General features: G+C 40.5%; 1 protein-coding gene across 1 annotated transcript in view; it reads right to left on the reverse strand.

Moving 5' to 3' along the window:
- Positions 1–26,409, reverse strand: part of lmbrd1 (LMBR1 domain containing 1) — a 273,681-nt gene that overhangs the window by 128,874 nt on the left and 118,398 nt on the right. The window contains exons 6-7 of the mRNA XM_043681689.1: positions 13,597–13,685; positions 2,811–2,884 (exon numbers count right to left, since the gene is read on the reverse strand). Coding sequence (XP_043537624.1) covers positions 2,811–2,884; positions 13,597–13,685 — 163 coding nt within the window. The remainder of the gene's footprint in view (positions 1–2,810; positions 2,885–13,596; positions 13,686–26,409) is intronic.

A 26,409-nucleotide genomic window follows, 5' to 3' on the forward strand; every position in this document is an offset into this window, starting at 1 on the left:
ACCACATTTGCTATCCTCCTGTCTTCTGGGACTACTCCTGTAGACAAAGAGGACATAAAAATCAAGGCCAATGGCTCTGCAATCTCCTCCCTTGCTTCCCAGAGAATCCTAGGATAAATGCCATCAGGCCCAGGGGACTTATCTATTTTCACCTTTTCCAGGATTTCCAACACCTCTTCTCTATATACCTCAAAGCCATCCATTCTACTTATTTGTGACTCAGTGTTCGCATCGACGACAATGCCCTGTTCCTGAGTAAATACTGAAGAAAAGTATTCATTCAGTGTCTCCCCAATCTCTTCCGCCTCCACACGCAACTTCCCACTACTATCCTTGACTGGACCTATTCCTACCCTAGTCATTCTTTTATTCCTAACATACCTATAGAAAGCCTTAGGGTTTTCCCTAATCCTACCGACTAAGGACCTTTCATGTCCCCTCCTTGCTGCTCTTAGCTCTCTCTTCAGGTCCTTCCTGGCTACCCTATAACTCTCAATCGCCCCAATTGAACCTTCACGTCTCATCTTGAGATAGGCCGCCCTCTTCCATTTAACAAGGGATTCCAATTCCTTATTAAACCACGGCTCCCTCGCACGACCCTTTCCTCCCTGCCTGTCAGGTACATAATTATCAAGGACACTCAATAGTTGGTCCTTGAACAAGCTCCACATATCATTTATACTCTTGCCTTGGAGTCTACTTTTCCAAGCCACACATCCTAAGTCATGCCTCACCGCATCATAATTTCCCTTACCCCAGCTATAACTCTTGCCCTGTAGTACACACTTATCCCCTCCCATCCCGAGAGTAAAAATCACCGAATTATGGTCACTATCCCCAAAGTGCTCACCTACCTCTAATTCTAACACCTGGCCTGGTTCGGTACCCAATATTTCTTTGCTATTTGTCTCACACTTGTCAAAGAATAGTTGGGTTTTCATACAGTTTATTCCTTTCTAAGAAATGTTGCATATGATACACATCCTTTCCTTAATTGTGAAGTGTATGTTAATAGGAAAATAACAACATTCCACAGTGGATGTGTTCTATTTGAATTTCAAAAAGGCTTTTGACAAGGTAGTACACTGAAGTGCTAAATAAGAGCCCATGGTGTTTGGGGAAAAGTGTTGGCATGGCTAGAGATTTGGCTCACCAACACAAGGCAGAGTGTGGAGATGATGGGGTCTTTTTGAAAACTAGTGTAGTTCCATAGGGGCCAGTATTGGGAGCACAATTGTTCATGTAACACATCAACGAGCTGGATAAAGGACATGACAGCATTGTGGCTGAGTTTGCAGATGACACAAAGATAGGAGGGACAGAATAGTGCCGAAAAGGTGGGGAGGCGGCAGAAGGAATTGGACAGGGAAGGAGAATGGGCAAATAAATAGCAGATGAAATACAATGGGCATATGCTTCAAAAATCTGAAGGACAAAGGAGTCCTCGTTCAGGAACGTCTTAAGGTTAACATGCAGATTCAGTACGTAGTTAGGAAGGCAAATGCAATGTTAGCATTTATTTTGAGAAGGGTAGAATACATGAGCAGCGGGGTACTGCTGAAGTTGTTAGACTGCATTTTGAACAGTGCCTTGTGTTTTTAGGAAAGAACAATTGCTGGCATCAGAGAAGATCCAGAGGAGGGTCACAAGAATGATCCTGGGAATGAAGAGCATGTCGTACAAGAACTGGTTGAGGACTCCAAGTCTGTTCTTAATGGAGTTTAGAAGAATGAGGGGAGAATCCCAATGAAAATTGCAGAATACTAAGAGGCCTGAATAGAGGAGGGTGGAGATGATGTTTCCACAAGTAGGAGAGACTAGGACCTGAGGCAACAACTTCGGACTGAGGGGACAACCCTTTAGAACTGAGATAAGGAGGTATTTCTTCAGCCAACGGGTGGTGAATTCTTGGAACTCATTGCCACTGAAGGCTGTGGAGGCCAAGTCATAGACTGTATTTAAGACATAGATAGATATGTTCCTGATTAGTAAAGGGATCAAATGTTACAGGGAGAAATTAGGACAATAGGGTTGAGAAACTCTTCATGTATGATCAGATAGCAAAACAGACATGATGGATCGATGGTCTAATTCTGCTCCTGTGTGTTATGGTCTTATGGATGAACGAGGACCAGCAGGTGCAGAAATTATGTTCTGAAAAATCAGATCCTAAAAGTTTTTCTTGTTTTCTATAACCTTCTATGTGGGGTGTCATTCACGGAAGAAAAAAAAGTGTGTTTGCATGTAAAATGACCAAATAATTTGATGTGCAAAATGACCAAATAATTTGATTGCTGCAGTACACCTTTTTATTAAAAGTGTTCCACTGCTAAAATAGCATGTCATGGCAATGATATGCCCACAATATGTGAAAGAACAGGAGTCAGTATGTATGTTCAGTATCATTAAGCCTTTACCATTATGGACTGCCTCTAAATGAATTAATAGCATATATTCCTGAGGATAATTCAGACTTAAGTATACTTCACTGATGACTAACCAAGACAAACAATTCATTCAAAAGTTGCATTCGTTGCTGCATCCATTAAATAGAAAGAAACCTCACCTTTCTTGTCAAACACACACACTAGCACAAGTTCGATGTTCACAATACCAATTTTTATTTTAAATTCAGGAAGCTTTTGGAAACTCTTCATGCTAACTAATGCCAAATTGTGCCACCCTCACTCATTCCCAAAGCCTTTTGTTGTCCCCATCCCAATCCGAATTGTACCTCATACCATCTCTGCAAACTCAAGACATCAAATAAAATGTTAATGAGGCAGCAAGTCACAGTCACTTTTACTTACTGTGTAAGTTATTACTGCGAGCATACCAATCAAGGTTAAGGTGCTTATGGAAAAAGACAACGCAGCCAAACCATCTGCAAACAAAATACATAACAATAAATATATTAGCTAGAAACAGCAGCTTTATTTTAGTTTTCACTCTACAGTTTTAAAAGTAAATTTCCTGCAGTTACAGAGACTGCCCCTGTAGCTGGTCATGTTAGTGGAAAGTAAACAATTGAAAAATATACAATATTTCAATTTGTATGGAGTAACCCAGCTAATAAAAGCATTAAAAGAAAACTAAATATCCTGCAAAAAATAATTCTCCTAAAATATTGACAGTTTATCTTTCTGAAAATGCTGGCAGACCTGCACAATATGTGCAGCATTTTCTGTTGTATTCTACAAAAGATTAAAAGCCTGAAAATACCATGTTAAAACACTCCATCAGGTTTATTATGAAAGGATAACGTTCAAAAATAAAGCTTATTACAAAAACAAAATTACAAATTTGGAAGAATCCAGAATTATCATTTGCTACCTTAATTTGCCATGGTGGCATGATTGCAATATCTTGGCCATCTATCTGAATACCCCCGATTGCAATAGCAGTTAGTTTTCAGCAAACTGAAGAATCAGATCTCACTACCGAAGCAGAGAATGGGATACAGGAGGCTTAAATTAAATCTGTTGTCATTTTGTAACAGTGATTGATCTAAATGATGCATGATTCCACTTGGAACATCTGGCCTGTCAATCCTTCTCATCCAAGTCATTTATAAAAATCATGAAGAGCAGAGGCCCCAAAACAGATCCCGGCAGAACACCACTGGTCACGAGCTCCAGGCTGAATACTTTCCATCTACCATCACCCGGTCTTCTCTGGGCCAGGCAATGCTTTATCCAGACAACCTGATTTTCCTGTATCCTATGCTTTCTTACTTTCTGAATGAACTTATCTTATCAAACGCCTTGGTAAAATCCATTTACAGCACATCCACTACTCTACCTTCATCAATGTGTTTTGTCACATCCTCAAAGAATTCAGCAAAGTTTGAGAGGCATGACCTGTCCCTCACAAAGCTAACTATCTCTAATCAAGCTATGCTTTTCCAAAAAATCATAAATCCTGTCTCTCATAATCCTCTCCAATAATTTGCTCCAATAATTGGACTAGACTGTAATTCTCAGTGATGTCCTTACTCCCTTTCTTTGAACAAGGGAATAACATTTGCCACCCTCGAAACATCCTACTATAATGGACAGTGTGGATGCAATTAGTATTACTACTTTCCTCTCCTACCTTATCTCTGCTCTCTGATAAACCACACATTTTCACTTTTAATCCCTTGCCCCAGAAATTAATTCAAAATCCCCTCTATTTCCCTACAAATGTAGTTTACAAAAACAATGGCCCAGAATGGTTCAGGTAGACAACAGATATTCCTCATGATATCGCCCCACTTTCTCCAGTAATGGTGCCAGTAGCCCATGAACCAGAATCCACTTCTCTCAAATCAGTCTTCAAGCCATGTATTCATCTCTCTAATACATTGTAACCTTTGCAAAATACATGCAGCTCTGATAGTAATCTGGATATTACAACTTTTGAGGTACTGCCTTTAAATTTAGTGACTAGCTCCTCATGTAGAATATCTTTCCAATTCTAGCCATGTCTTTGGTTCCTCTTCCATGGATCACAACCACTGTTTGCTTCCCCTCCCATTTCAAGTTCTTTCCAGCTCTCAGCAGATGTCATGAACTCTGGCACTGGGCAGGTCGCACAGCATCTGGACTTCTACACTTTGCTGAAGAGAATAATGCCAAGCCACTTCAGTATACCATCTATTACTACTATTACATTCCTTGTTGCTCTCTAATTTGAATAGCTACACTTACTACCATATCATGGCCTGTTTGTTCATCCACCCTACAGCCCTTGCTCTCATTCACACATGCTAAGAGAACCGGAAACCAATTGGACAACTGCACAGCCTGACATTCCTGTCCTCTGGTCCCTTTACTTTCCTCAATCACATTTAAACCCACTTCTCTCTGACCACTGAAAATCAGAAAGATCACAAATCAGAAGTCCTTACTCCAAGAAGAATTATTGCTCCTTTGTCCAAAAATCTAGGTGACTTTCCTCCTCCCTGGTGCAACACAATGTGAATAATTCAGCATCCAGTTCATTAACTCTGAGCCAAAGTTGCACATTCAAACACTTGCTGTTCTGAACCACAATGGTAAAACCAGGGGTTCACAGATACTGCTGACTTGACGCATCCATCTGTCCTGCCATCATTGATAACTTAATAATTTAATTCCTTAAAACTTATGCTGTTTTGTAAAGAGAAGTAGCAGGTCAAAACTGATTTCTATAAGAACATGAAGATAACGAACAAGGAACAAAAGCCAAAAGCGCACCAAGAAACTGCACCTAGTTTAAACCACAGTGCAATACATATTGTAATATCTCAGCAGACAATGTAAAGCAGGCCTTTTCTTTGTCAGAAGCACCAGGATGCTGCATAGGTACCATGCATAGGGAAAAATACGTCAGCCCTATTTTAGAACCAAGTGCTACCTCAACCCCTCACAATATCTGCAGAACAAGCCTGGACAGGGATAGAATCGCCCAAAGGTTTAAACATGGCAAACACTTGCCATTTGTCAACTGTCAGAAAGACAAGAGCTGAGACTGAATTATCCTACATCTCAAATAAATAAATGAAAGTGTATTGTCTTATTTCATGTCATAACTGAAATACGAGAGGTTGCTTAATCAACAATAAAGATGTTTGGGAAACTACAGCATCCAATCAAACCAGCTCAAACATTATTTCTTAATATGAGTCAGAATTTAAATGTATTGATCCAGTGAAGTAAGATTTTAAACTGCTTTGAGCAGCAAAGAAATTTAAGCTAGGAATGAGGAAATTTATAGTCTTTGATATAGTGTGATTGAAAAAACTATGTTAACACATGGAGACTTTGTCTCAAGTAATTTTACACAGAAAGAAATAGACAACCGATCTTAAGATTCTAGATCAAATCTGAACAAACCTACACACTTTAGAATTGGCAGGTTAGATACTACTGTACAATTCCTCAATATGGTCTGCTTTATGGCCTCAGAGATGTATACTATACCAAGGAAATTGGAAGTCAACATGGAAAATAAATAAAATCAAGATGGAAACAGCATCATGGCACTTTACAGCATTACCAAATGAGCTGACCTCAGGATCATGTGTTTTCACAAAGTTGTGTGGTAAATGTAGATGGCACCTTAATGGTTGTCAAAAGGAAGCAGAGAGCAATGGATACAGTCAGAGCAACTAAGTACTGTCCAATCTTAGTTTCAGCTTAGAAACAAGGAGCAGAAGTAGGCCATTTGATTCCTTGAAACTGTTTTGACATTCATTATGATCACGGATAATCATTTACTTCAATATCATAATCCCATCTCCCCCATAGCCTTTGATCCCTTTAGCCACAAGAACTATTTCTACCTCCTTGAAAGCACAATCTTTTGACCTCAAACGCTTTCTGTGGGAGTCAATTCCACAGGTTCATCACTCTCTGGGTGTACATTCTTACATTTCCTGCAAACTTACTCTCATACTCTATTTTCCCATTCTTAATCAACCTCCTGTGCTGACTTCTCAACTATTCCCAATCCATAAATCCATTGTTTTTACTTGCCAATTTGTATGCCTCTTTTTGCACCGAATACTATCGCTAATGTCCCTCATAAGTCATAGCTTGGCCATTGTTCTCTTTGCAGTTTTGCGTCAGACAGGAATAAACAACTTTTGTAGTGCACCCATTTGCTCTTTGAATGTATGCCATTGTCTATTCACTGTAATTCCTTTCAGTAAGATTTCACAATCCATCAATCAATTCACAACTTTGTAGTGCCCCTTATTAAAATTCAGGATCCTAGTCTCAGAATCAATAACTTCACATTCCATCTTAATGAAGAATTCTACCTTATTATCGTCACTTATCTCCAAGGGGTCTTTCACACTACATTACTAATAATTCCTTTCTCACCACATAATATCCAATCTAAGATGGCCTGTTCTCTAGCTGGTTATTCAAAGTATTGGTTCAATAAACCATCCTGTGTACATTCCAGGAATTCTTCCTCTATGGTATTGTGACTAATCTGACATGCCCAACCTACATGCAGATTAAAGTCATACATAATTACGAATATTTCTTTGTTACTTGCATCTCTGATTTCCTGTTTAATGCCATTCCCAATATCACCACTACAATTTGGTGTTCGATATACTATCTGTAATGCTTTTCTCAATTCTATCCACACTTATTCTATATTACCTGAGCTAATATCTGTCCTCAATATCATGTTTCTAACCGCATTAACCAGAATTGGAACTCCATCGCCATTTCCTTTTTGTCTGTCCTACCAAATACTTTCTGGATGTTCAGTTCCCCTCCCTGGTCGCCCTGCAGTTATGTGTTTATGATCCCAAACAAATCATACCGCTTACAGCTATTTGCATGATTAATTCACTCATCTTATTTCAAATGTTCTGTGCATTCAAGCACAAAGCTTCAAGCTTTGACTTTTTTGTGCTGTTTCTATTATTCCTATATTTTTTACTGTGGCCTTGCTTGATTCTGGCCTTTGATTCCTCTGTTTTTCACTTTTCTTATTCCCCTTTCTGTCTTTTGTTCTTCTTCTCGATTCCCCTTCCTCAGACTCCTTGCATAGGTTCCAAATCCTCTCTCAATTTAGTTCAAACCCTCCCCAACACTGTAACAAAGACTCTCCCCCCCTCGCCTTGGGTATCAGTCTCAGCCTTGACCAAGTGTAACGTGTCTGGACTGTACTGTTTGCACCTCTCCCAGAACCAGTCCCAGTGCCCCAGGATTCTGAAACTCTCCTCCTCTTTAGTCACATATTCATCTGTCGGATCCTGCTATTTCTACTGACTAGCATGCGGCACTGGTAATAATTCTGAGATCACCACCTTTGAGTCCAACCTTTCAGCTAGTTCCTAACTCCCAATATTCTGCTTTTAGGACCTCATCCTTTTTTCTAATTATGTCATTGGAACCAATGTGTACCACAACAACTGGCTATTCATTATCCCCCTTCAAATGTCCTGCAGCCACTCTGGAACTCTTGACCCTACCACCAGGGAAGCAACATCCAATCCTCCAGTCTCATTTTCAGCCACTGAAACATTTCTATCTATTCCCCTTACAAGTGAAGCCCTTACGACTATTGCATTTTCAGACTTCTTGTTCATTCCCTGTGCAGCAGAGCCAACCATGGTGCCAGGAATTTGGCTGCTGCTGTTTTCCCCAAGAGGCAACTCCTCTCAACAACATCCAAAGCGGTGCATCTGTTTTTCAGAGGCATGGCCAAAGGGGATTCCTATACTGCTTGCCTAGTCCTCTTTGCCCAAAGATTTTTTTTCTAGTATTTTGTGATGATTAATACTGCATTTCTCCATGATGCAAATCAGTCTCATTGAAGCAAAATCTCAGGAAATGTGCTTTTCTCACAAAGGCTTGTTGTCCTTAAATTCATTAACAATAGAATCCGTTATATCTGTCACTGGTAAATTAATACCTGCCTTCTTAGTATGCAATACCATTGCATTACAAGAGACTGATAAAGAATCAAAAATTTAGGCTTTGAAAAAAAAAACAAAAGGCATTTTGATAAGAATTATTCTTTCCCCTCCAGCTCGCAATGATCTAACTTGGGCTAACTTATCAAGTCTGACAATAACAAACTGCAGTTCATAATAGTGATGATGAGTGCATAAAAATGTTGCTTCCAGCATTGGATGGGGTGCCATACACACTGGAGAAAGCATAAGCAGAAAGAACTGAAATTAATTACTGAAAATTACTGATGCTTCAGTTACTTTATAAATCTTTGTACAACAACTGGTCATATACATTTTGCCATGCAACTTCATAACATTACTGCAATGGCATATACAATCAGTATTGGAAGGGAAAAAAATCACAGGCATGCAATGAACCAGCCAATTTGCTGGAAATGATGCCTATCTAAAGACTTGAGTGCAACTGAAAGAAGTTTGGCAGGTGTCTTAAACCAAGTTGTTGGTGGGCGGCACGGTGGCACAGTGGATAGCACTGCTGCCTCACAGCGCCAGGGACCCGGGTTCAATTCCCGCCTCAGGCGACTGACTGTGTGGAGTTTGCACGTTCTCCCCGTGTCTTCGTGGGTTTCCTCCGGGTGCTCCGGTTTCCTCCCACAGTCCAAAGATGTGCAGGGTCAGGTGAATTGGCCATACTAAATTGCCCGTAGTGTTAGGTAAGGGGTAAATGTAGGGGTATGGGTGGGTTGCGCTTCGGCGGGTCGGTGTGGACTTGTTGGGCCGAAGGGCCTGTTTCCACACTGTAATCTAATCTAATCTAATCTAATCTAATCTAAATCAAAGACATTGAAGGGCTTTCTTGTGATGCAGTAGTAGTGTCCCTACAATTAGACCAAGAGGTTCAAGTCCCACCTGCTCCAAAGGTGCGTAACATCTCTGGACAGGTTGATTAGAAAAATAAGTTAATTACAATTAAGGAAATTGAGTGGCCTTCATGTGGCACATGGTAGTGTCCCTGCCTCTAAGCCAGTTCAAGTCCCACGGGTACCAAGGGTGTGTAGTACCACCTTTGGCCCTCTTGTGACACCCCTCGACTAAGAGGTCCGGGTTTAAGTCTCACCTGCTAAAGTGGGGTGCAATAACAGCTCTCATCAAATTGTTTAGAAAAATATGTGAAATAGAAAAATTAATAAATTTAAATGAAAGAAATTCAATGAATAACTTGTACAAAAGCTGCATGGGACTGCTTTCCAACAGTTATGTCATTTGTATGGGAAATCAGATGCTCACCTTTTATAAAAGGCAAAGAACAAAAAACAGTACAGCAAAGGCACAGGCCCACTCAGCCTGCGCCAACATTTAACACCTTTCTTAACTAAATAACTGTTGTCTCCATGCTGTCCATATCCTTCTATTCCTTGCCTATTCATGCATCTGTCATGTTGTGTCTTAAATGTTGCCTTTCAGTCTGCTTCAAATACGTCCTCTGGCAGCATATTCTAGGCACTTCCCACTCTCTGTGTAAAAACCTTGCCTCTCATATCTCCTTTAACTTTTGCCCTTTTACCTGAAACTTACCCCTAGTAATCGACATTTCTACCTTGGGGAAAAAGACTCTTGACTATCCATTCTATCTATGCCTCTCGTAATTTTGTAAATTTCTATCAATCGCTCCCCCAGCCTCTGGCATTCAAGTAAGATCAAACAAAGTTGGTCTAATCTCTCCTCATAGCTAATATCCTCTGAACCAGGCAACATCCTGTTAATCCTTTTCTATAACCTCTCTAAAACCTCTATATCCTTCTGGTAGTGTATCACATTTAAATGCACAGGTAGAAAATTGTTTCTTGGCTACCAAACTCTAGCACCATGACAACAAGTGCTTTTTCAATCACCTGACAAAGCTATCGCTTCCATGTATTTATCATCTTTTGCCTGCTACAGAAAAATTGAAATCAATTTACAGCAAGCCAAGGATGGATTTGTGTAGTAGGCAATAAATTAATCCAACAAGAAAACATGTAGAGTCTGTATTGCAAATCTCTTTGCACAGACTTTGTTACCTTGCCACGAACACAACAAAGTCAGCTTTATCTTTTGTTGCATTGTCAGATAGGCACATTTTGGGTTCATAAGCCTAGTTGCTCCTTTTAACAGAGGTCCGTATAACCAGGAACCTTCACAGTCAAGCGATAACACTATGTGTAATGTAAAGCCCGTGCTAGACTACCTATGAATACTTTGCGTGTTTCATTACTTAACCTTTAAGAAGTGTTAATGAAAACAGGTATGTCTGCAAAATGGCAACAAATTGTATACCTATTAGATACAAAATATTTTTTGAGGCAAAGCAAACTAAGAGAAACAGGTTATAAACTTATGTTGAGAATGCACATATCAGCATGTGTATGTATCTGTTAGAATATTTGATTTAGGACAGAACATTTTCAAACAGTGAGTGGCACGGTGGTTAGCACTGCTGCCTCACAGCACCAGAGACCCCGGTTCAATTCCCGCCTCAGACGACTGACTGTGTGGAGTTTGCACGTTCTCCCCGTGTCTGCGTGGGTTTCCTCCGGGTGCTCCGGTTTCCTCCCACAATCCAAAGATGTGCAGGTTAGGTGAATTGGCCATGCTAAATTGCCTGTAGTGTTAGGTAAGGGGTGAATGTAGGGGTATGGGTGGGTTGCGCTTCGGCGGGTCGGTGTGAACTTGTTGGGCCGAAGGGCCTGTTTCCACACTGTAATGTAATCTAATCTAATCTAAATACCATTTTGCAAGTTTCAGAAATCTACAAAAATTGGTGGCCACAGTCATTACAGCTAAATGGATAAATCTCATCATGGTTAAAGCTGGAGCCAATGTCAATGTGTTCAAGTCTCGTTCTGCAAGAGCTGCAGTCCTGTCTAAAGTTAATTTCGCTATGATCGCAGTAATAGGCACTCTGCAACTCATGATAATACTTTTCAAATATTCCATAAGGCGGCACGGTGGCACAGTGGTTAGCACTGCTGCCTCACAGCACCAGAGACCCGGGTTCAGTTCCCGCCTCAGGCGACAGATTGTGTGGAGTTTGCACGTTCTCCCCGTGTCTGCGTGGGTTTCCTCCGGGTGCTCCAGTTTCCTCCCACCGTCCAAAGATGGTCAGGTGAATTGGCCATGCTAAATTGCCCGTAGTGATCGTAAGGGGTAAATGTAGGGGTATGGGTGGGTTGCGCTTCGGCGGGTCGGTGTGGACTTGTTGGGCCGAAGGGCCTGTTTCCACACTGTAATGTAATGTAATATAATCTAATCTAAAACCTATAAAAGACAATTTGCCATTGCTATGTTGCAGGACTAGAAAGTTGTGAGGTTTAATAAAGACTCATACTTGTGAGAATCATATTTTCAGACCTGAAGAATTTAGCTATTTTTGATCCTCAGGAGAGGGGGGTTTTCATTTTCACATGTGCCTCCACTCAAAACACATGAAAACATGAAACAGCATCATTGTCACTGCTGTCTTACATATGTACCAGTCAATGGACTGCATTAGAAGTGTTAATTTGACTAGATTTATTATTCATGCAATGTAAATTCTAAAGGGAATAGCATCTGAATATTTATTTTCAGTTAGCATTGCAAGTCTACAGCTTTGCTTTAAAAATCCTACATTATTTTGAATGGTCATCATTTCAAAATAAAATAGAAAAATCAAATGAGAACTTACTTTATTTAATGTTTGATCACGATTTGATATTGAAGTAGTATTGAAGTGGTGTACATTAGCTGAAGCTTTATCTGTATCCTCATAAACATACAACAGATGTATGTTTCTAGTATACAACTCCGTAAATTACTGCTCATGAGAAAAATGTGTAAAAGTCGACTCTAGTTCCACCACTTTACAAGTGGATTTCTGGATTGCAACAACAGCTCACTCAAAATATCACTGCTTGTATCCAGTTCTTTACTGTCTTGCATGCCCATTACTCCTATCCTCTTAAACCTTTAATGGCTTCTTATTCCCAATATACCAAATTCAGATCTCACATAATGTTACAGCTGTACAAGACATTGGTAAGGCCACATTTGGGTACTGCATACAAAGCTAGTCTCCATGCTAAAGGAACAATGTTATTACACTGGAAAGTGTGCAAAACGATTTACAAGAATGTTACAGAGACTGGAAGGTTTGAGTTATAAGGAGAGGCTGGATTGGCTGAGACTTTCTTCCCTAGACCGTAGGAGGCTCAGGGGTGGCTTAATCGAAGTTTATAAAATCATGACAGACATAGAAAAAGGTGAATGGCAAATCAACTTTCAACCTGCATGCACACTAAGGGTGAAATTCAGTGATGGCTTCAAAGGATAAATCCTTTCCATTCCATTTTGGGTCAGTTTCACTGTGAGAAGCTACAAAAGGTACATATATTCCACACCAGACGTCAGATCTTCAGTTCATCAATGAGAGCAACATAGGAGTATGCTAAATCTCACAAACTGGTTACAGATCCTTCGGGTTAGGTATTTTTAAGGCAAATTAGTGTAATACTGTGACCCTGTTATTTCTGCACCAATAAGGTACAAGTTAAATGTTCATAATCAACTGCAATCTGCTGTTTTTCAACTACTATGTAATAATACAATCTGAATGTATTTAAGACTTAAGACCATAAGACATAGGAGTGGAAGTAAGGCCATTTAATCATGGCTGATGGGCATTTCAACTCCACTTACCAGCATTCTCGTAGCCCTTAATTCCTTGTGTCATCAAGAATTTATCAATCTGGCCTTGAAGCTATTTAGCGTCCCGGCCTCCACTGCAGTCCGCGGCAATGAACTCCACAGGCCCACCACTCTCTGGCTGAAGAAATGTCTCCGCATTTCTGTTCTGAATTTACCCCCTCTAATTCTAAGGCTGTGCCCACGGGTCCTAGTCTCTTCGCCTAACGGAAACAATTTATTTTCGTCCACCCTTTCCTAGCCATGTATTATCTTGTAAGTTTCTATTAGGTCTCCCCTTAACCTTCTAAACTCCAATGAATACAATCCCAGGATCCTCAGCCGTTCCTCGTATGTTAATGGTTATGGTTATGCTTATGGTTAGTGTGATTCTAACAATATACCAATGATAACCTCCCCATCTCCTCTGATTTCTTGCAAATAATTCCTTTTATGTAGCAATATAAAATCATTGTTATACTTACGGCTGCTTCCCAGTTCCTCAAATAAAAGTTTCACTTTTTCCCATTCTGTGGAGTTCTGGTTCATTGGAACATTCAAAGGAACGAATGCACTGCAACATGAAAATATTTTTAAGATTTCACAGTATATCTACCTTATACATATTCTATTACAGGCTATTCTGATATATATTTATTTCAATGGCAGCTATTGCATTGAATTTCTTGTAGCCTTAGTACTCAATGCAAAATTGCAATTCTACAATAAAACTAGCTCAATGATGTGGATTATGAAACTGAAAGTCATTTTTAGTTTTTTTTTAATTTCATGAATTCAATGACTTGCATCTTAAATGGCATTTTCTGAAAATTATGATAATTTACTAGAACAAAGAAATTACAGGAACTAATTACACAGAAAGATCTTTGATATTTAAATTTATGTAGCATGTCAAAAATTTTATTTCTAAAAATTGAAAGGGTTTTTGTCTTGGAAGAAATAATTATTTTTATCTGTATAATATTTTAATGGCCTGATAATCACTGTGCAGTAACTTGCAATTACAAGTCATGAGAAAAGCTGTTTGAATGTATCCGGATGTCATCCAATAAATTTTCCAAGCACTGAGGACAAAGAGGAATACATTGACTAGCCTTTCTACATTTTATTTCAGTGAAATCTATTGCATTACATTACAGGAGTTTGAATTGAAGCATGGAGCATTCGTTTCTGCAGCACACGGCTACAAGACAGTCACTCAAATCTCAGCTCTGGAATTCCGCTGCCATGATGATGATTCGACTAAGGCTTTAATGAGGTCATAGCTGAGCAGTCCCAGTAGAACCCGTACTAAGCATGAGTGAGCAGGTTATTGCTGTGTAAGTTCCATTTTATAGCACTGTTGACAACATCTTCAATCAGTTTGATGATTGAGAGTAAACTAATGGGGCAGTAGATGGCTGCAATGGATGTTTTTTTCCTGCTTTTTATGGACAGTATGTACATATCTGGGAAATTTTTCACATTGCCAGGTAGATATCAGTATTATATTCTCCACTGGAAACTTATTCTGGTACACAAGTATTTAATACCATTGTCAGGGTGTTGTCAGAGTCCATAGCTTTTCTGTACCTGAGCCATTTCTTGATATCACAGAATGAATAAAATTGCTGAAGACTGACATCTATAACTTTGGGGACCTCAGTTGCAGGCCAAGATGAATCATCAATTCTGCACTTCTGGCTCAAGGTGGTTGCAAACGCTTCAAACGTTCTTTTGTGCTGTTGTGTTGGGCTTCCCGCAGCAAGGAAGATGGGATTTAGATGGAGTTCTTGAACTGTACATAACCAATCTTAACTGGATGCAGTAGAACTGCAGAGTTTAGAACTGATACATTTCTCATGAGACCACTTCATTCTTTTTATCCCTGCTGATTTTACTGTTTAGCAAAGATGCAGCTGTGCTGTAGGTTTACCATGTTAACCCTGTTTTTACATATGCCTGGTGCATGGAATGTTTTTATTGAACTAGGATTGATCCTCTGGCTTGACAGCAATGATAAAGTGAGGTACTTGCCGGGTCATGTAATGGGACTTAATTTTACAGTGGTTGACAGCTCACAGTGTTTCACCGATGCTAACACTTTCAAAACAAGATCTATTCTGAATCTACTGTATTCAGCATGGTAGTAGTGTCAGAGAGAACAATTAACGCACCCTCAGTGCAAAGACATAATTACCAGTTCTGTTATGGGCAGATATATCTGTGACTGGTAGATTGGTGACAGCATTAAAGTAAAGCTCTCCCTTCCTTGTTGATTCTATCACCAACTGCCATAAGCTCCATTAGCAGGTGTATTATTAACAACTCTTCCAGCAGTGATATGACCGAACAATTTTTCATGATGAATACTGAAGTCCCTATCCAGAGTTAATTCTACTCTTCTCCTAAGTGGCATTCACTTAGTACTAACTCATGAGTATAGAGAAGGTGGTAAGAGATAATCAACATGACAATTCCTTGCCCATGAAACTTCATGAGGCAGGAAATCAATGTTCTGCTGAAAATCAAGACCATTCACACACAATCCTACAATCTTCAACTCCACTCACAGCTGTTCAGAAATCACGCAGCCATTTGTTTAAAGTTCATTTCTGGGAAGTGGGTGTCACCGACTGGGCCAGAATTTTGCTCATCATTAGTTGTGCTCGACAAAGTGATGACAAGCTACCTTCTAAATCTCTGTTGTTCATTTGGTTTAGGTAAATTCACAGTGCTGTTAGAAATGGAATTCCAGGATTCTGACCCAGCGACAGTGAAGGAAGAGCAAAGTATTTCCCCACCCCCACCAGCTTATCTCTCCACGCTTCAGGCTCTCTGCCTTTATTCCTGATGAAGGGCTTTTGCCCGAAACGTCGATTTTGCCTGTCCTCGGATGCTGCCTGAATTGCTGTGCTCTTCCAGCACCACTGATCCAGAATCTGGTTTCCAGCATCTGCAGTCATTGTTTTTACCTAAGTATTTCCATGTCAGGATGGTGTGTGTCTTAAAATTGGTGGGGGAATTCAGCAATGGTGATGCCAGTGAATGATTCCCTTTTATTAGAAATGGTCATTGTCTGATACTTACGTGCACAAATGTTATTTGCCACTTGTCAGCCCTTGATGCATTTTAACAGACTGCTTCAGTGCCAGAGGAGTTGTGAATTATACTCTACATTCTGCAATCATCAGCAAATGTCCCTATTTTTGACTTTATGGAGGAAAGATCACTGATGAAGCAGGTAAAGATGGCTACGTATAGGACACTTACCCCAAGTACTTCTTACAGAAACATCCTGGTATTGAGATGATTGATCTCCAATAAATACGACCATCTTCCTTTGTACTCGGTACGACTCCAGCAAGCGGAAAGTTATTCATCCTATTTATATTGACTGTAAATTTGCCAGGATTTTTTGATGCTAAATTCGGTCAAATGTGTCCATGATGTCCACAGCCGTTACACTCACCTCACCTCTGGAATTCAGCTATTTTGTCCATGTTTGAATAAGGCTTTAATGAGGTCAGGAACCAGTGACCCAAATGGAGAGTCACTGAGCAGGTTTTTGGTTCGCAGGTACTATCTGATAGCAAGGCTGATGACATCTCCTGAACATTATTGATTATGGAGATCAGATTGATGAGGCATTAATTTGCTGGGTCAGATCTGGGTTTTTTTCTAAACAAGACTTAGAGTCAGAGAGATGTACAGCACGGAAACAGATCCTTTTGTCCAACTCATCCATACCAACCAAATATCCGAATCCAATCTAGTCCCATCTGCCAGCATCCGGCCCATATCTCTTCAAACACTTCCTATTAATATATCCACCCAGATGCCTGTTAAATGTTGCAATTGTACTAGCCTCCACCACTTCCTCTGGAAGCTCATTCCATACACGTACCATCCTTTGCGTGAAAAAGTTGACCCTTGGGTCTCTTTTATATCTTTCACCTCTCACCCTAAACCTATGCCCTCTAGTTCTGGACTCCCCACCCCAAGGAAGAGACTTTGCCTATTTATCCTATCCATGCCCCTCATGATTTTATACCTCTTACCTTGGCAATTTCCCACTTTGTTGGGTAAATGCCAGTGTTGTAGCTGAACTGGAACAGCTTGGCTACGATGCAGCAAGTTCTAGAGTTCATGTCTCCAGAGCTATTGCTGAAATGTTGTCAGGGCCTATAGCTTTTGTAATATTCAATACTTCCAGCCATTTCTTGATATTATTATGGAATGAAATGAACTGGCTGAAGACTGCCATCGGTATTGCTGAGGACCTCCAAAGGCGGGAAAGATAGATCACCCACTCAATACTTCTGGCTGAAGAATGTTGCAAATGCATCAACCTTATCTTTTGCTTTGAATTGCTGGGCTCCCCCATCATTGACAAAGGGATTTTGTGAAGCCCCTTCCTTCAATGATTGTTATTTCATAGTCCACCATTATTTATAACTGGATAAGACAATATTGTAAAGTTTAGATATGATTCTTTGGCTGAGAATTGCTAAACCCTGTTGCTAATGTTGCTTGGCATGTAAGTAATCCTGTTTTGTGGCTTCACCAGGGTGACACCTCATTTTTAGGTACACCTAGTGTTGCTCCTGTTGTTACTCAAATCTACGAAAATTTTAATGCCATCTCTAGCAAGGAAAAGTTCAGGTGACTTCCTCAACCCTTCAACAGTACCATCATCACTGAGACACTCACCATCAATGCCTTAGAAAATCACCAGCAATCTAAACTTTAACCCAGCCTGACATGTAATGTAGGTTTTCTTTATGTTCTTGAGTTAATCAGCAAATGCTGCATTTCCTTGTTGCCTGTTTAAAACCTTAACCCCAACAATGTAATTCACCTAATATTTAGTCAGCTCACTGGTGGCACTCTTCCCTGATATTTTAAAATAAAAGTCATATTCACTTGTTGAGAATTCCAAGAATCTAATATATACCAAAATACATATATCCAGTAAGGTAGCATCCAATCAAGAAGAATTTTAAGTTAGTGAAAAATCATCCCAAATTCAAAAATATTACAGTTAAAGAACACTACCTAGTAATGTGTTTTTAGAACTAACACAATGCAAGATAGACCCTCTGACCCAATGGCTAAATTACAAGTCCAAATCATCACATGCCTCAAAACAAAAAGCAATATATTTATTTTAGCATGTTCACATATGGTATGCAGACATTTTAATCCAAACAATGATCATAGTCTGCATTTATCTTGTGATCACATGTAATAGAAGTCTTCAATGGCAAATTTAAACACTTGTTTTGTACAACCTATTATCCTTGTAACTGAATAACTTGACAACTGTATGCTACTTGCATTGCTTGGGGCTTTTTGCAATGTTAACCTATCTTTAAGGAATCTACCAGACCTACAGAAATGTTAGGAGCATTTTAATTATTTATTATAAAGAATTTGCATTTAGGCAGTACGATATCAGGATGCCAAAAAACATGTACAGTCTAAGAATTCAAGTCAAACGGTGTACAAATACCATAAAAGCACTGTGGGAGTATCTACTCCTTATGGATTTGCAGCAGTCCAGGACGTTGGCTCACTATCACTTTCTCAACAGCAATTACGAATGGACAATGAACGCCTTGTCAGTGATGCTCAGAACACAAAAACAAAAATACTGTCAATAGTGTCATAGAATCATACAGCTTAGAAACAGGCCCTTCAACCCACCATGTTTATGCCAACTAACAAATCCCAAATTAGATGAATCCCACTTATCTGCACTTGGTTCATAGCCCACTATGCCCTAGCATTTCAATAATCATCCAGGTGTTTCTTAAATGTTACCAGAGTATCTGCCTCCATCTGCTCTCAGGCAGCACATTCTGTATTTCTGCCACCCTCTGGGTGAAAAAGTTCTTTCTCAGATCACCTCTACATCACTTGCTGCTCACCTTAAACTTATGTCCTCTGGTCTTAGACACACTTACCATGAGGAAGGGACTATCATAATCTGCTCTATCTATACCTTTCATAATTCTGTATACCTCAATCAGACTGCACTACCCCTCAGATTTCTCTGCTCCAAAGAAACTAAATCCAACCTACTCAGTTTCTCCATTGCAATTATATCCTTCCGAAAGTGTGGTGACCATTTGGCAACCTGCATTCCATCACGATGGCTCAGTGGTTACAATGCTGCCTCACAACACCAAGGACCCTGGCTCAATTCCACCCTCGAGAGACTGTGTGGAGTTTGCACATTGTTCCCATGTCTACATGGGTTTCTTCCAGGTGCTCCAGTTTCCTCCCATGGTTCAAAGATGTGCAACTAAGTTAGATTGGGCATGGTGTCCAGGGATGTATAGGTTAGGTGGACTAGCCAGGAAAATGTGCGGTTACGTGGATAGGGTTGGCGAGTGGGATGCTCTTCGGAGGGAGTGTGTGCACTCGGCTAAATGGCCTGCTTCCACACTGTCAGGATTTTAAGATTCTAACTCATAATTAACTAATGCTTTATAACGTTGTAACTCCAATATGCCATGCAAGCCAGGCAGCACCAGAAGGTGGAGAAGTTTAATTTCAGGTGTAACCCTTCTTCAAGACTGGCGATTGGTGTGGGGGGAGCTGCAGGTAAAGGGGGTGGTGGGGGTAGGATGGTGAAGTGGGGATAGGTGAAGACAGGTAGAGGGTACGACCTGGTTGGTCAATGGGAGGAATGAATCCGGTTGGTAGCAGGGAGCAGTGGAAGGGATGAGGAGGGGCTGGGAAGGGAGTCGGGGGATGGGAGGGAGCTTATTTGAAATTGGAGAACTCAATGGGGGAGGGGCAGATCGGAGGGGAGAGAGGTGCAAACCAAGGTCTGTCGAAGGAACAGTCGGTGTGGAAAGCAGAGAGGGGTGGGGAGGGGAAGATGTTCTTGGTGGTGGAATCTAATTGGAGTTGGTGGAACTGTTTAAGGATGATGCAAAGACTGGTGGGGTGGTAAGTGAGGACAAGGGGGACTTTGTCTTTATTGCGTTGGGAGTGGGGGAACCCACCCCAAGGCTTGAAGAAGGGTTACACCCGAAATGCTGACTTCTCCACACTGCTTCCAGTGGCACGGTGACTCAGTGGTTAGCACTGCAACCTCACAGGACCAGAGACCTGGCTTCAATTCCTGTCTCGGTCTACTGTCTGTATGGAGTTTGCACATTCTCCCTGTGTCTGCATGGGTTTCCTCCGGGTCCTCCGGTTTCCTCCCACAGTCCAAAGATGTGCAGGTTAGGTGAACTGGCCATGCTAAATTGCCCGTAGTGTTAGGTGAAGGGATAAATGTAGGGGAATGGGTCTGGGTGGGTTGCTCTTTGGAGAGTCAGTGAGGACTTGTTGGGCCGAAGGGCCTGTTTCCACACTGTAAGTAATCTAATCAACCTCCTGATGCTGCCTGGCTTGCTGTGTTCTTCCAGCCCCCTATCTGCCTATTTTGGATTCCAGCAACTGCAGTTTTTTTTTGTCTCTAACCTATGCCCCAGTTAATGAAGGCAGTATCCTGCATGCTTCTTCACCACCCTATCTACCTGTGCCGACACCTTCAGGAATCTATGGACTCTTTGCTTATCAGTACTCCATAGGGACCTATTCATTGTTTATGTCCTTCCCTTATTACACTTCCCAAAATACATCACTTCGCATTTACTGAGATTCAATTCCATCTGTCATTGTTCTTCCCTATTTTCCAGCTGGTCAATATCAGACTGCAATCTGAAACCACTAATTTCTGTATCAAGAACACCATCTATTTTAATGATATCTGCAAACTTGCTAATTACACCTTCACTATTCAAATCCAAATCATAAAAGGAAATACAAAGACCAAGACCCCTCATGGTGAACCTCATGGTTCACTGCCAGTCATAAGCCTTCAATCACAAAACAAACCATGACCATCACTCTTTGCTTTCTATTTGGAAGCTGATTTTGGATCCAGTTTGCCAAATTGCCTTGGATCCCATGGACTCCTTTCTTTTGGATCAACCTTCCACGTGGGATCTTGTAAAAGGCCTTACTGAAGTCCTTGTAAACCATATCAGCTAGACTACCTTCATCAATATATGATGTGGAGATGTCGGTGTTGGACTAGAGTGGACAAAGTTAAATATCACACAAAACCAGGTTATAGTCCAACAGATTTATTTGGAATTACAATATATTTAGTCACTTTTTCAAGCAACTCAAATTAGTCAGACAGGATCACGCTTTAACAAATCTGTGCTGATGATCCCTGATCAATTCCTGGTTAATGCTGCCCTTCAGAAACTGTTTCCAATAATTTCTCTACTGTAACATTAAACAAACTGGTCTCTACTTACCTAGCCTATCCCTGCTGCCCTTCTTGAATAAAAGAACCACATTAACTATCCTCCAGTCATCTCACATTTGACCTGTGGCCAGTGAGGGCCCCAACAATCTCGTCCCTGCCTCCCGTAGCAGCCTGGGATACATCTCATCTGAAGAAGGGCTTATGCCCGAAATGTCGATTCTCCTGCTCCTTTGATGCTGCCTGACCTGCTGCGCTTTTCCAGCAACACATCTTTAAGCATACATCTCATCAAACCCTGGAAACGTATGCACCTGTGTGCCCATTAAACATCTACTATCTTAAGATGTTCTCGACCTTACAATCCCAACTGAAATCCCTGGCTACAATGTCTTTCTCCACTGTAAATATAGATGAGGAGTATTCATTTAAGACCTCACCCACATCCACTGGCTATATGCATACTACTACATGTGTTATTAGTCTCTAATAAGTCCCATCCTTTTCCAAGTAATCCTCCTACTCTTAATATGCTTATAAAAAGGGTTGGGGGCTTTTCGTAAAGATATTTCTTAGCGCCTCTTTGCCCTCCTAATTTTCTTTTTAAGAAACCTCCTACACTCTATGTTTGAAGGGCTGAAGGGCCTCAAATTTTTTAACGCACTATACCTGACAAATGTTTCCTTCTTTTCCTTTCCCGAACTCTTGAAATACAGTGTCCCCGGACCTGCTGCCCTTGTCCTTCACTCTTAGAGGAACGCACTAGTTCTGAGTTCTCACAGTGCTACTTTTAAAAAACTCACTTTCTAAATGTAGGCTTACCTGCCAGTAGCTGCCCCCAGTCTATGTTTGCCAGATGTTATCTAATGAGACTGAAATCAAACTCACCCCACTTTAGACAGTTATTTTTTGCACTGTCCTTATCCCTTCCTATAAATGACTTGAAAATTTACAGAGTAATGGTCACTATCCCCAAAACACTCATGCATTGAAACCTCAACCAATTGACCGACTTCATTTCTAGGTTTAGGTCCACCACTCCCCATCTCTAGTAGGACTACCTACTTACTGGCACAAAAAGCTCTCCTGGATGCACTTTACAAATTCCATCTTGCCTGATCCTTTCACAGTAAGGTGATCCCAATTAATGTTAGGAAACTTGAAATCCCTGACAATTATAACCCTGTTTCTTTTGTAACTTTCTGTGATTTACTTATAGACCTGCTCCTCTATCTCTCTGACTGTTGAGAAGTTTGCAGCATAATCCCAAAAAATTAAGTTTTTTTTAACAGTTTCTAAGCTCTACTCAGATGGCCTCATTTAAAGATCCTTCGAAGACATCCTTTCTTATTAATGTAGTGATGGCTTTCTTTTTCAACAATGAAATGCCTCCACTTCTTTTACTTCCCCCATTCCATTTGAAACTTTGCCCTGCAACGTTGAGCTGCTAGTCCTGCCCTTCCTTCAACTATGCCTCAGCAATGTCATGTTCCCACGTGCTGATCAATGTTCTAAGTTCATCAGCCTTGCCGATCAAGCTCTTTACATTAATACTGATACAATTTAGCTTTCTGGATCGCCAGGTGCCTCATCCTGCTCCCTGTGTCTTTTCTACCTGGTGAAATGCCCTGGCTCTTCAGAGGGTCAATGTCATGTAGCTATTTTATGATTCTTCACCATACCTTTAGCCACGCGCTCATCTGGTCTATCTTCCTATTCCTACACCCAGTACTGTGTGGCACTGCAAATAATCTGGAGAGTACAAGTTTAATAGTTCCCTCTCTAATCTACTATCCAACTCTTTAAACTACTGCTGAAGAACCTCACTGCTTTTTGCCCCCCACATTGGTGACATGTACCATGAATGCTGGCTGTTCACCCTCCCCCTTCAGAACATTTGTGATGTATTTTGATGGTTTCAGTGTTAAAAGTTAATCATCACTACTTCCAATCAAGGTCAGTAACTCAAAATGAACATTTTGCTGAGAAAAACGTGAACAAATTTATGATGACATTTTGGCACATTGTTTGGCAGTAATGTGGGGGAGAAGATGAAGAAAAATCAATTAGTGAAAACATAACCTGTACTGCAAAAGGAAAATAAATGTGAACTTCTCAATCACATTTTATACAGACTTAAAAGTATAGCATCTAGTAATATAAAAGGCAAGATTTATACAACCGAAATGTACCCTTGGACTTTTCATTAGAGAGGACATCTGTGCATTCACAGCACGAATCTTTTTACAATCACAGTCCTGGATAGGAACTGGCACAGTGAAGGTACTACCTTTATGCTCTACACCTGCTTAGTATTATCCAGAGATACAGTGCAAATTACCACTGGAACGTGACATTGTTTCACCTTAAAAATAACAAATGGCATGACAAAATATCTCCAGGGCTGTCGTTCCTGAAATAGGACTATTTTATTCGCTAGATAATAATTCAAAAAAAAGCTGCTCTTCCTTCTGCCTAAAGTACAAAAGATACACAAAAAGATAATAGTTGGAGTCAATATTTTGATAAAAGTGGAACAATAATTGACAACAAACAATACCCTGTTAGTCGTGTAGTATCAGGAAAGAAAGCCAGTGCAGGCAATCCTCCGGCTACGACCAGTTAGAGAGAGAAACATAATTAGGAGGAGTAGGTCATTCGGCCCTTCTAGCCTGCTCCATCCTTCAATATGATTTTGGTTGATGCTCTATCACAATTTCACATTCCTACTTTCTCCCCATGCCTCTTGTCTTTAATATTCATTTTTTTAAAAATAACTCTGTCTTGAATAAATTCAGTGACTCGGCCTCCACGGCCTTCTGTGGTAGATAATATACCACAGGTATCAGTAACCTTTGAGTAACGACATTCTTCCTCATCTCTGTCCTAGATGGTCTACCCCATATCCCGAGACTGTGACCTCTGCTTCTAGACTCCCCAAACAGTGAAAACATCATCCTTGCATCTTTACTATGTCTAGTCCTGTTAGAATATTATGTGTTAAAATCAGATATCTCCAATCCTTCTAAACTCAAGTGAATACAGGCTCCATCAAACCAACCTCTCTTCATACAAAAGTGTGGTTATCGTCACTCTGAGGCTAGTGAACCTCCACTGCATTTTATGTCAAGTAGATCTTCCCTTAGGTAGGGGGACCAAAACTGGACAAAATTTCAAGTATGATCTCACCAAGGCCCTTTATAAGGATATTAATCCATCTCGAATTCTGAACTCAAAACATACAGATAAGCATGGATCCAGCACAGTGAAGTTCCAACAAGTCTAGCAACATTAGAAAGGACAATGGCATAGACAACTGTATCAGGCCTGCAAACAGGCTAAGAACAACAACGGCAAATAGCTTAACTTTGTCACTGTCAGATAGAATGGCACCTACAACTTATGATTCGGAGATCCCGGTGTTGGACTGGGGTGTACAAAGTTAAAAATCACACAACACCAGGTTATAGTCCAACAGGTTTAATTGGAAGCACACTAGCTTTTGGAGCGATGAATCACCTGATGAAGGAGCATCGCTCTGAAAGCTAGTGAGCTTCCAATTAAACCTGTTGGACTATAACCTGGTGTTGTGTGATTTTTAACCTACAACTTATATTCTGATTGGTCAGAAGCTTGGTTGCAAACCTGGTTCACACTGTTCCGGGTTTTCAGAAGATGACATCACAGTTCAAGAGTTTTGGAGATGAAAGCAAGTTGGAGATGGCAAGAACAGGGGGATCAATGAATGATCTTCTGAAAACAGGGTTGATAACTTGAAAATAAACTAAACACCTCTACGAATCACTACATTCATCATAATACATAATTTAACATAGTCATGAGAGAGGAGAAATTGCAACATACTCCATCCTTTCCCAAATAATATGCAAGCAGAACAATGGTCATTAACAAGGGGACAGAGTTATAATGTCAGTGGCCAACAGGAGGAAAGGGACTTTTTTGCAATAGAAATGCATTTGAATGCAGTGATAATTACGATAGAATAGAACCCTGACAGTGCGGAAACAGGCCCTTCAGCCCAACAAGCCCACATGAACCCTCCGAAGAGTAACTCATCCAGACCCATTTCCCTACCATATTACTCTATATTTACCCCTGACTAATGCACCTAACCCACACATCCCTGAACACTATTGGCAACTGATCATGGCCAATTCACCTAACCTGCACATCTTTAGATTGTGGGAGGAAACAGGAGCACCCGGAGGACACGGGGAGAATATGCAAACTCCACACAGACAGTCGCCCGAGGCTGGAATCGAATCCAGGCCCCTGGTGCTGTGATGCAGCAGTGCTAACCAATGTTAGTGGATCTAGTAGTGAATCTAATCTAATCATGATATAGCTAATTATAAAATTCATACAATGCTTATTAACTCAACAGCATCGCTTTTAACTAATCTCACTGTAGACAGAGAAATAAATTTAAAACTCACTAGCCAATCACCTACCTGCTCACCTAATTTATACCTCCCTGTTTCAGATCATTACATTCTAAAAAAAACAAGCCTAAGAATGAAGACTTGTTGAACACTGACAAGCTGCTATCTTTGTGCTATTTACTTTACTTATCTTCAAAACCTCTTATTCAGTGAAATTCTAGTGATCCAAATCAGATTCTACGGCTGAGGTATTCACTTCTAATGATCAACCTGATTAAATAACTGCAGCTGTTGCTCAGCCAGCAACTTATCTCAATAGCTCACCTTGCATCTCCCTGAAACCTACACATGATCTACAAGGCATAAACTCAAGAATGTAATAGAATACTCACCATTTACTTCAACAACAGTCAAGATGCTTAATATCATCTAGGACAATGCAGCTCATCCTCCATCTTAAAAATTCACTCTTTTCAACATGATGCATTCGCAGTAGATGCTATCTACAAGATGTACTGCAGCAACTTATCAAAGTTCCTCAGATAACACCCTCCAAACCCATCCTAGAAGGTCATAGACAGCAGATACAAAGGGACACCACTCCCTTCAAGTTCCCT

Source organism: Chiloscyllium plagiosum, chromosome 3, assembly GCF_004010195.1.
Source record: "Chiloscyllium plagiosum isolate BGI_BamShark_2017 chromosome 3, ASM401019v2, whole genome shotgun sequence".
Lineage (NCBI taxonomy): Eukaryota > Metazoa > Chordata > Chondrichthyes > Orectolobiformes > Hemiscylliidae > Chiloscyllium > Chiloscyllium plagiosum.